General features: G+C 35.8%; 1 protein-coding gene across 1 annotated transcript in view; it reads left to right on the forward strand.

Moving 5' to 3' along the window:
* LOC128369909 (serine/threonine-protein kinase Nek1-like) overlaps positions 1–12,891 on the forward strand; it is a 45,157-nt gene that overhangs the window by 29,747 nt on the left and 2,519 nt on the right. The window contains exons 3-7 of the mRNA XM_053330930.1: positions 11,595–11,743; positions 11,847–11,943; positions 12,121–12,218; positions 12,551–12,634; positions 12,741–12,808. Coding sequence (XP_053186905.1) covers positions 11,627–11,743; positions 11,847–11,943; positions 12,121–12,218; positions 12,551–12,634; positions 12,741–12,808 — 464 coding nt within the window. The 5' untranslated portion in view covers positions 11,595–11,626. The remainder of the gene's footprint in view (positions 1–11,594; positions 11,744–11,846; positions 11,944–12,120; positions 12,219–12,550; positions 12,635–12,740; positions 12,809–12,891) is intronic.

Consider the following 12,891-nt stretch of genomic DNA (forward strand, 5'->3'; position numbering starts at 1 on the left):
TTCTTTTAAATGTGACTTTGTGGTTTCAACTCAAATACAGACTAAACCAGCTGCTGACAGTGAATAGTGTGACATCATTTGATCTGATGAACATGATGAATAATAAATGATGAGTTGAACAAGTTGCAGGGTTGAAAAGCTGGAAGCAGTTATGATCAACTGTTAAACCTTTTTAAATCTAATTATTTTACTGTTTATTATTATTCTGTATTTTTATTTTATTTTACAGATGTTTTGTTTTTCTCTCTCATGCATAATAACTATTCTGCATGATGAAGAAAATGTTTTTATCTTCATTTTTTGGTTTGTGACCATACGGATGTTTTTTTGTTTTATGATGATGTCATACAAAGACCACATGACAAAGGGTCATGATTTAATATATTTTGGGTTTTTATTCTTTTTTTATTATGAGGCATAGCTATGTGAACAGTAACCAGTGTGATGATGATGATGATGATGATGATGAAGGCCTACAGTATGTAGTTTAAAGGCCATGTATTGAGATGCTGTTTTATTACATTTTACTACTTTTTACATTTATATTATTACATTACATATATTATTATTTACATTATAGTTTTATTCTTTAACATTTCTTACTAATCATAAAATGCTACAGTGAAGAAGTTATTCATGTTTTCTTGCAGAGTAAATTAATTGTCATCAGTTCAAATGTGTTCATGTTGATGTAAATTACTTTTTGATTCATGAACAAATACTGAGACATCCTTTCATGTTTTAATGTGGAACTTTTTTCATTATTTGTGACAGATGATGATGATGATGTTGAACAAGTCAAGTTAAACACCACAAAACTGTTTTTATCTTTTAAGAACATTATTATTGTTTTACTGTATCATTTCACTTTTTAATGAGTACAAAGATTTTATTATATTCATCTTTTAACACAACTAAGTACATAATGACATGTGCTAAAGATGATTATGATGATGATGATGATGATGAAGGCCTACAGTATAACATTTAAAGGCTATGTAATGACATTTTTTACATTTACATTTATTTTACTTTTTACAGTTTTATTCTTTAACATTTTTAACTTTTTTCATTATTTTTTGACAGAAAACAGTTTTGTTGTATCATTTCTTTATATTTTACATTTTACTTTTTAATGAGTACAACTACGTACATGACAAGTTAAATATAATGATGATTTACAGTTTCATTTCTAATAGGAACATGCTAAACATTTGATCTTTTGATGTGTGTTTGATGAAAGTTAGTGAATAAGAAGTCTTTATATTTAAATATTGTCTAAACAAGCCAACTGTGGGAATAATGTGGCATCTTCTGGTCTGTTGATCATGTTGAACTTCTGACTTACATGTTTTCAGACACAATGAATTAAACAAGATACAAAGAAGTTGAGCTTTGTCGGTGTTTCTTTATTCTTCTTTTTACATGTTTTACAAGTGATAGTGATAATATGCTGTATCTACAAACATCATGTTTTTAAAATATGTTTCATGTTACCAATTACTAATTTCATAAATAAGACTACAAAGTATAATAATGTATAAAGTCTGATTCTACAAATGTATTACTTTAGTTTTATGTTTTAAAGCCACTGCACTACTGACAACAATGGTGTCAATCTTTACCAGCTGTCAGTAGATGCTTTATTTCCATTGTGCATTGCATTATGGGACAACAGTGTCAACAGCAGTTATCCATTATTAATCAACACTGCAGACTCAGAACATGTTCAGATTTAAATTGTGTAAAATTAAGACACAATGTTAGAAAGTATGATTTACAGAGTGGTATACAAGTATTTAGAGGGTTATTCTTACATGCTTGAATAGCTCTCTATTTTTCAGTTTTTGAGATATCTGTCACGGGGATTTCAGCCACCACCCCATTACAGTGGAGATGCAATAAAAAGCAATATTTAAAAGACAGTTTCATGTCTTTCTAAAAATGATGTTCCAACATATTCTGAAACTTTCAACTTAACAAATTTGACATTTTTTGCAGCATTTTCTCTGGATTATTCACAGTAACAGTCACACTTTCTAGAAAAAAACATACTGCTGTTTTTAATGCCAAGACCTCCACAAATTAAATCCCATTAATCTTCATTGAATTGGGCTAGCAGCAGAAATACTACACAGTGTTTCCCACACATAGACTAATTCGTGGCGGTGCGCCACAGATTCAACGCCGGCCGCCACATATTGCATTTCGTTATTAATTATTTTTTTTACCGCTATTTAAAAAATATGCATCGTATTCGTTAAGCTGCATTTCCTTTCTCTGCTCTCCCTGCGTCTCTCTGTCACTCACACAGCCCCTCTTAAAAGGTTTTGGGTGGACCAGTTCTTTAACAAACTCAGCCAGTGGATATCAGTACATGCTCTGATCATTTGCCACTTACGTATATTATTGAACAATGCAGAAGATTAAAGGCTTTCTGTTGTATGAATAAATACTTCAGCACCACGTCACCATTTGAAAAGCACACAGTAAACACAGCAAAGTCATAGTGATACAATGCTGAGCAGTTCAGCCTTCTACCACATGAGGGCACAAGTGTCAAATCTCCAGTTCAGCTTTTTAAATGGGAAATTAGGAGGTCATATTCATAAGAGTGTCTGTAATCAGCACAGTGAGACAGCACAGTCTATCTAATCTACATATATAAATAACTGTGTTAGATGTAACAAGATGAGAATATATTTAAAGATCTGTATGTTAAAGTAAAAGTGTTTGTCCTGTCAGTCCCTTATTATTGTTAAACATAACTGATATTCAGCAGTTTACCTGACTCCCGACTCTCTGTTTGTCTCTATCACTTATTGACTCATGTGTCAGTTTAAGTTTGAGTCTGTCTCATTGTGCTTTTCGATGTAGGAAAATTCCTGTTTTATATTTTGACATTTGTTGTTTGAGACTCTCTGTTTGTCCAACATATTCTAACAACACTTGTATTGAGACAGGCTAAGTATCAACTGAATAGCTACATAAATATCTCACATGTAGACCCATTAAGGTGGATGATAAAACACTACTTCAATTTTTAATTTTACCATTTTGTATGTTAATCTATATTTGAAAAACTGAAATATATCCATTTTCCAAAGCTTTTCAAATATAAACCAAAAATAAAGAGATGAATGAAATTAAATTATCCACCTTTCAATTCTTTTTGTTATCCAGGTAGTGTCACATTCAGTTTATCTTCCTCCTTTATTTATTCCTCAGTTGCTAATTGTTGTTTTTTTTCTTTGAAAGTATATTTCAGTTCAGTCAAGTCAGTAAGTTTACTTTTATTCAGTTGACTATGTAGTTTCAGTTCAGTTATTGTTCTTTTATTTTGCTTAAACTTATCTGACATCCAAGTGAAGATCCAGAACATCCAAGTCCAGCAGCGTCCTAGCTCAGACTCTCCCACACGGACAGCAGGGGTCGCTGTTTTACCTCCAGCTCTCTGAAGATACAGAACAATACCTCAGTTAATATCAAGTTATTCATTAATTATAGTATGTAGATTCATATCAATATCTTATGGTTATTTCTACCCTTTTCTGAGCTTATTGCTGACTTCAATGTTACAAACAGAGCATAACAAACATGCCCACAAATGAAATAATAATAATAATAATAATAATAATGCATTTTATTTAAAGGCGCCTTTCAAAGCACTCAAGGTCACCTTACAAGGCACACATAACACAAAAACAGTACATCAAACAATATAAATCAGGTGACATTTAGTGCAGAGATAAAGAATAAAGACAGAAAATAAATAAAATAGATAAATAAAAATAAAAATAAATATGAACGTGACTTCAAAGTGCATTAATATAATAATAAACAAGAATGAAGATTTGCATAGTTAAAGGGAGATAGAGTAGGCCACTCTGAAAAGGTGTGTTTTCAGGCGGGATTTAAAGGTAGAGACAGAGTCTGAAGTGCGAATGTCAGGCGGGAGAGAGTTCCATAGGCGGGGGGCAGATCGGCTGAAAGCTCTTGACCCCATGGTGGTTAAGTTGGCAGATGGAGTGAAGAGCTGGTTAGCAGAGGAGGATCGGAGAGTTCGAGAAGGTGTGTAGATGTGGATAAGTTCAGAGAGATATGATGGTGCCAGGTTGTGAAGGATCTTGAATGTGAGGAGTAGAATCTTAAAGTCAATGCGGGATTTGATAGGGAGCCAGTGAAGTTGCTGCAGAGCAGGAGTGATGTGTTCAATAAAGGGAGTTCTAGTTATGATACGACCGGCTGCGTTCTGTACAAGTTGGAGTTTGTGGAGAGATTTCCGCGGAAGACCAAAGAGGAGAGAGTTACAGTAGTCCAGACGAGATGTGATCAGGGTGTTTACCAGGATAGCGGTGCAGGTTGGTGAAAGTGAGGGACGGAGACGGTTGATGTTACGTAGATGGAAGTATGCAGACCGAGTAACGCTATTGATGTGGGCTTCAAACGATAGTGTGCTGTCCAGGATGACACCCAGGCTCTTTACTTGAGGGGATGGAGGAACAGTGGTATTGTCGATGGACATGGAGAAAGTGTTGAGTGTTGCTAGGGTTGATCTGGTACCAATGAGGAGGACCTCAGTTTTTTCGCCGTTAAGTTTAAGAAAATTTAGTGAGAGCCATGATTTAATTTCCAGTAAGCAGTCGGATAGAGCTGTGGGTGGCAGAGTGGAAGTAGGCTTAGTGGAAAGATAGAGTTGGGTATCATCAGCGTAACAGTGGAATTGTATGTCAAATTTCCTGAGAATGTGTCCAAGAGGCAGAAGATAAATAATGAACAGGAGGGGGCCAAGGACAGAGCCCTGGGGAACACCACTAGAGACTGGAGAGGAGCCAGATCTCAGGTTTTTGATTTGAACAAACTGAGTGCGGTCAGAGAGATATGATGTGAACCAAGCCAGTGGGATGTCAGTGATTCCAATGGAGGCTAATCTGTCCAGGAGGATTTCATGAGAAACGGTGTCAAAGGCTGCACTTAGGTCGAGGAGAACCAGAATGGAGAGAAGTCCAGAGTCAGATGCCATCAGGAGGTCGTTGGTGATTTTCACTAGGGCTGTCTCGGTGCTGTGGAGGGGACAGAAACTAGACTGAAATTGTTCATAAAGGTTGTTGTCAGACAGATGGGTGTGGATCTGAGCTGCAACCGTTCTTTCAAGTATTTTGGAGAGAAATGGCAAGTTAGAGATGGGACGGAAGTTGTTCAAGTCATTTGGATCGGCGCCAGGTTTCTTGAGTGTTGGTGTTATTGCAGCAGTCTTTAGTGATGATGGAACAACACCAGAAGTCAGTGAGGAATGAATGATGTCAGTTATTAACGCAGACAGGGCAGGTAGGCAGCTTTTGACCAGGTGGGTAGGTAGTGGGTCTAACTGGCAGGTAGATGACTTGGCTTTATGAATGAGACCACTTATTTCAGAGACAGTTGGCAGTATGAAGCTGGTGAGCGGAGAGCTGAAGGAAGATGTAGACCAAGAGTGCAGAGAGGATGCAGAGTTTTTAGTAGCAGTCAGTGTCCGGTGGATATTTTCAATTTTGGCATTGAAGAAGGTCATGAAGGTATCACACTGTGTAACTGTGAGTAGATGAGGTGGTAGAGCATCAGGTGGTTTCAGAATGTTGTTGAGAGTTGAGAATAGGGCTCTAGTGTTCCCATCAGCTGTCCTGATTAAGGTTCTGTAGTATGTGGTCTTGGCTGAGGAAAGAGCATCCTTGTATTGGAGTATGTGGTTGTAGTACATTTCTTTGTGAACTGCCAGGCCGGTTTTAATATAAAGGCGCTCCAAACGACGTCCTTTAGTTTTGAGCTGGCGTAGGGCTGGTGTAAACCAAGGAGCAGAGTGGGTAAAAGAGACAGACCTATTTTTCAGAGGTGCCAGAGTATTGAGCAGTCCATGAAGTCCATCATTGTAGTGGGATACCAGTTCATCTGTGGTGGATAATAAATACATTTCACGAGGCAATAATGTCTGCCAGCAATAGTATCTCACATCTCATACATGTTTACAGTGCCTCTGTTTTAGTTTTACACCCACAATCATGAAGTGAGCATTAGCTAACATCAGTTTCTTAATTTATCACTGGAAAGAAAAACACACTCACCGGACAATTTGTCATCAAAAACACATCTAATAGCGATCCTCCTTCATCCTCTGGCAAACAACAACATCCTAAAACAAGGTAAGTCTCTTCTCGACAACTTTAACATCGAAGTTCAACAATTATAACAAGTTTGTCCTTTTTCTCTTGCTCGTTATATTTCACACTACCTCCTTCTCTCTCTCTACAGATGTTTACCGCCACCCGCTGGACGTTTAGTGAAACTGCAACAATAACATTAACACTGAATTGGACTGAATATCTGTTAAATTTAAGTTAATTACAGTTACATATGAATCTATATATATATAGGAAATAAATTAAGATTAAAACTATAACTGCAAGTTTCTTATGTCTACTTATATTGAAACTGTGTATTTACTGCTAGAACTCCCAGGCCACTAGGGGGCATAGTTCTTTTTATCGTTTATCAGCTTCAGCCAATAGCAGGCAGGAAGTGACGTAACAAGAAGTTGCTTGGTAGTGTCATGGCAACGGGAAAAATGCTCCGTCTGTATATGAAGTTATTAAGTTAGTTATATTTGTTACTAGCCCTTTTAGTGGAAATATAAGTAAGTGAACATGTTATAGATAATTATTTGAATGTATACTGTTAATTATTGTGACATATTCGCAACGTATTTGAGTAACTTTGTTGGCACGTATGACCGTTGATGCAGTATTACGGTAGATTTCAGCCTTCACGAGACCGTTGAATTGACCGTTGATGTAATATACTGTGTTGTTTAGTTTGAGTTCAATGACTAATGTGTTACTTACCTCATTACTTACCTGATTAGTTCTGTCATATTCAGTATCATAATAATTTGAGCCACCTTTGAATACTTACATGTAGATCTACAGATAGAGATTAGATTGGTCCTCCTAGCCATGATAAGCTAACTTGTATATATGACAAGCTATTCTGAATTGTGTATTAATGAATGAGCCATGATAAGCTAACTTTCATATATGACAAGCTATTCTATATTGTTTATTAATGAATGTCTTTCTGTATTTTTATATGTCCATTTCAGTTTCACACTTTCTTGTAATAAATCCTAACCTACAACAACACCTGCCTGTTCCTTGGAGGATATGATGCAAGGGAGAGTTTAGCTGGCTGTGAATCTCAATACACGACAAGAGTCACATTGGGTGCAACAGTACACTAATGTAAACAACTATAAACAAATGGACTCAAACAATAGCTTAATGTGTTCAATGTATGGGGGTTACAATATTATAACCTTCTATGTACTTTTCAACACATCAAATGGTATTCCTAATATTTTGTCCACTCCATTAACATGAGGGGGTTAAAATATTAGGAACACCAGTCAATATAATTCACTTCAGTACACCACCATCACCCACTATGACCTCAGTAATAAACATCAAGTAGAATTGTTACTTTTTTGAAAATGTTTACAAAAACTGAAAATGTATTATCTTTAAAGAAGTAGAATTAAAAACAGAGCTGTTGTATTGGATTGCATTACATTGCACAGGTGTTCCTAATGAAGAGGCCAGTGAGTACAGTATATATCTCTGTGTATTTAGGGTCTTCTGCTGCCACCGTGTGGAATCTAACAGTAACAGCAGGAAGGTTTATCCCAGTTAAAATCAGCATGAATGAGCAGCTTTTATCTATTAAACGGTTGATATATCTACACTCTGCTTCACATATTTGAACATACTCTCATATATACATGAACAAATAATATAAAAATAAATGAAGTTATTTTCCTGAATTTAATTTTTTTTGTTCATAAAGTAGCCTTATGTTTGCTCAGTTATAGTTAAACTTGTGTACGCAACTAAGTCTACAACATAATTTCACTCTTACAATAATTAAACATAGGATCATTAAAGAGAGTTCAAGAGTAAAGTTTAGACGTGCTCTATGTGTAAAGTGCCTTGAGATGACTTTTGTTGTGATTTGTGCTATATAAATAAAGATTGATTGAGATTGATTGATTGTCTTGTTCCTTTTTATTTCAAAACAGTCAAAACCGAAACATCTTAGCAGAAGTAATTACATAGAGTGAATGAAAAACAAAAGAATATCCATCCTACCATGAAACTTTACAGTTGCTGACTTGTCATGAAAACAAACCAGGAAATTTGACCGCTGTAGGAAGATCCTGTCCTCTCTCAGATGAACTGAACATTGATCCTATCAGTTAACAACTCACAGGAACAGAAAGGGAACAGGCTCTGAATCTCACTCCAAATGTTCCATGAAACTTGAGAGCCCTGTATTAATAAACAACATAGTATATCCCAATGCTGTCTTCATAACTGCTGGAGACTTTAATCATGCCAATCTGAAGTGTGTTAAATAATAATGAAACAGATGTAAATGTACCACTGGGATGGGAGGAGTTGAGGGAAACGATGAAGGAGAGTATGATGAGAGAGTGGAAGAGGCTATGGCAGATGACACCAAAGGGAGGCGCTATTTCTCTTTTCAACCCCAGGTTAAGAGTGTTTTGTGGTTGCATTGTAGTTATGGTACCAGAAGAGACTCTGTTAAAACGTGATGAAATCAGTGTCTACATAACATAGTAAATCATCCCACCAGGCTGTGTGGGTGTGGATGTACAGAAACAGTTGGACAGACAGTCAGATCTGGGAATAGAGGTATTTTCTGTTCAATCTGTTCTTGTCCATAATGAGAACCACCAGTTGATTATAAAAGCAGTGTTGAAGTTCCTGCATGACACAGAATTATATGAGAAAATATGAGGTGGGACTAAGAAACATAAACTTTTAACCTGCTCAGGGCAGTAATACACCTAGTAGCCTCTACACTGCTGATACACAATGAGGAAGAAGAAGTAGAGAGAGAGAGAGAGAGAGAGAGAGAGAGAGAGAGAGAGAGAGAGAGAGAGAGAGTCAGGAAGAGGAAGAGGAAGAGAGAGTATTATGTCGCCATGTTGTTGTAAAGATAAAGAAAAAGAAACTTAAGTTGATGATCAGCACCAAAGAGAGCAGCGTGAGAGAAAACTGAAGCTGCAGAGAAGAAAACCAGACTGATCAGGAACAAGAACATGTAAGTAACTTTCACAGATTGCTTGATTCAGAAAGTAAAATGTATAATTACAGGATATATGAACCACAAAGCTTTCAAGTCTCACGCATTGACCTTGAGACGCATTTAAAGCAGCTCACATTTCTGACCGAGAAGTGATAAAGTTCACCACACAGACATTAATATTGTACAGAAATTAATATATAATATACAGAAATGAACAGCGAGGTGTAGGTGGATTTTTCTGTTGAGTTCATACCCGTTCCTGAGTCAGCGACCTACCAGCCAATCAGAAAATAGTATTTCTTGTTGCTGGGTAAATTAGGAAAATACTGTAAAAAAACAAAATTAAAAAAAATTAAAAAATTCCCAATGCAAACACGTTCTCATACCGAGTCTGTGTAGCCTTTATCTACCCAAACAACTGCGTTTAAAGTATAACCTCTGTCATCAAGGCATCAATATCTGACACACACAATATCATTTATAAGCAGAAATGCGGCGCGCGCACACACACACGTTGAGCACTGCTGTTAAACCCTAACATACTCTTCATTTTCACATTTGAGAGCTGTAAAAACAACTTAAATGCTTTTTTCTTTTTACTTTGGAAATATTTCAACTTCTTAAAAACATTTGTGTGCAGCTGATTTGACCCGTTTATTAATAATAAAAAAAATAGGTCTACTGTTACATTCTTCACATTTAATACAATTCATGTTTTTTCTCCATAAACACAAAGTGTAATAACTGGATAATAAACTCTCTGCTCTCTGAAAGCTTCATTAAGGATTAATCTGTTTATATGTGGCTGATGATGAGGTATTCATGAACAGTTTGTTATTATACCAGGATACTGTGAAGAGTCTGAATATGAACAGTGTGTGAAGGTTAAGAGGCTCATTTGGGGCCAAACGACTTTTTCTTATTGATGCATTTGTTTTTAAATGTATAGATAAAACAATGTATTTAATTTATCTGAATTTATCTTTTATTGGATTAACCCATTATTTTGATTTCTATTTGAGCTGGTCAGTTATGAACAGTATGAAAAATTGAATGGGTTTTTAAGTCGTAAAAATAATTGGGAGAACTGGTTGGGGCTGCGCTGGGGACACATTTTGGAGTCGCTCCAGTCCTAACAGATGTAATCTCACTCCAAACCTTTAATGAAACTTGACAAAAAAGAAATATAATTGGACTCACCCTGCCCTCTCTGGAGGACATCTTTAGGAGCCGCTGCCTCCGTAGAGCTAACAACATCCTGAAAGATGTGACCCAACCCATCATCACCTGTTCTCTCTGTTAGCCTCTGGGAGTCGCTATAGAGCACTCAAAGCTCACATCTCCAGACTGAAGGACAGCTTTTATCCAAGAACCATCACTGAACTGACCACTGTGTCATGAACTGTACTGAGAATCATCTTATTACAACCAAACTCAATGTGCAATAATGAGACAACTTATCTTAACAACAACAACTTAAAGTAAATATAAGTAAATATATAAAATAAAGCAACACTGCTTTCAAGCTACTTTTAAATATGTTTTTAAATATATTTATTAAGGTTGTGACGATACATGATATTGTGTTCACGAGGACTGAAAGTCACAAAATGTGAAACAATGCAGGATCATTTTGAAATGTTTTAAGTAATCATAATTTAATGAAAGTCACTTCAGTTCTACTTTTAAGTATGAATTATCATAATATGCAGTATGCAGCACTGTAAAGTTTTCCCCCTCCACCACCATATAGATACATGGTTTATAAATACCAAAATTATATATAATCATAAATACCAAACATTAATTACAAAGAATAAAAGCAATTCAAGTATATACATATAAATTAAATAAAGAATTAAATTATCACAAATGATAACATATTGCTAATAAAAACACTAAACACACAACTTGGACAAATCCTTTATCACACAAATGCACAAATAAAACAATAAACTTATAAAATTGTGTTTTAGTTTGGTAGTTAAACTACAGGACATAAACCAGAAACATGATGAACAGTAAGTGATGAACTGGGTTTACTCATGTAAGCAAACGAGAGAAGTTAACCACAGTCCCTCGTCTGTGGGTCTCTGTCTTTCATTCATGAGACCTGAGTCAAATATCAGTCACACAACATCAAAATTAAGTTATCATTACTGGAGAGATGCTGGGCAATTACATTACAGCTTCATTTTGATGATAAATATTTCATGTCCAAAGCCAGGACACATTTAGATATACAGTACATTCTACTCAGGATTTTGACTTAACTGTTTAAAAATAACAGAACACCACAAAAAGCATTAATATGATAAGTGACCTTTTTCACATGGCAGTGATGTCATCACAGAAACATTGAATAGTGCAGCTTTAAAAATGTAACTCAGAGTTTGTTATTTACTGTATTTAAATTCACTACATTTGTCTGTAATCAGCTATCTGTGTCTCTGCAGAACAAACACGTGGTGACAGTCCTTCCACTAACATGGATAAGTATGAAACGGTGAAGATAATTGCTAAAGGTGGATTTGGAACAACCATCCTCATCAAATCCAAAGAGGATGGACAACAATATGTCATCAAGGAGATTTTCATATCTAGAGTAAGCACCATATGTATAATATTCCACTATTTCAGTGTTCATATGAGCTCTCCTTTACTCCTTTACTCTTTCACATTATTTTCTGTCTCTTTCACTTTGACAGATTATTACTGCAGAGAGGCAGAAAGCTCAACAAGAAGTTGAAGTTCTTTCCAAAATGAGTCATCCCAACATTGTCCAGTATAAGGAATCTTTTGAAGGTATAAATGATCTTAGCTGTAAGGTTTAAGAATCGCAGAGGTCATCTATGAGCTTTGCTTGTAATTTCGTTCTCTTTGCATCTCGTATGCTCTAGTGAATGATAATAAAATTGAATCTTGAATCTTGATGCACACATGTCTGCATGCATGTTCCTTATGCTGTATAAAATCTTTTAGAGGGGGACTGTCTGTATATAGTGATGGACTACTGTGAAGGTGGAGACCTCTCCAAGAAGATCAAATCTCAGAAAGGAAAACATTTCTCAGAACAGCAAGTAAGCTACTATACTACTGTATTTACACCCTTCTAAATGTTTTTATTTTATTTCTTTGGCTTTTTTGAAGCTGAGTTTACACCGAAGCCAAAAGCGAAGTTACCTTGACCTTGAAGTTATATGGTTAACTAGCAACTTCTAATGAAATCGAGCAAGTGATCAACATAGTTAACGTCAAGTTACTTCAAGCACAGTTATTTTTGCAGCGGCACTGCGAATTCAGCAGCGGCACCGCTGTCGAATGTACATAGGGGAAACACTGATTGATTATCTATACATAAAAAGTTCAAGTTGATACTTTAAGTGTGTCTTTATGTTCCTGTCTTTCTTAGATCCTGGACTGGTTTGTGCAGATTTGTCTGGCACTAAAACACATCCATGATAAAAACATCCTCCACAGAGACATTAAACCAAAGGTATTAGTTCATACATCACATGACCTTTCCTCAGTGATGATGCATTTTTATTTGTATTTTATAGCCTCATGATAATGACATTATGTCTTTTATGATTTCTACATAGAACATATTTTTGACTAAAGATGGGACTGTACAGCTTGGAGACTTTGGAGTTGCAAGAGTGCTGAACAGGTTTGTAAAATGTCATCTGACTGGATCTGCAGATCTCTATAGAGCAAAGATTCAAATGGAAACGAAATGTAAAATGTATTATC

Source organism: Scomber japonicus, chromosome 1, assembly GCF_027409825.1.
Source record: "Scomber japonicus isolate fScoJap1 chromosome 1, fScoJap1.pri, whole genome shotgun sequence".
Taxonomy (NCBI): domain Eukaryota; kingdom Metazoa; phylum Chordata; class Actinopteri; order Scombriformes; family Scombridae; genus Scomber; species Scomber japonicus.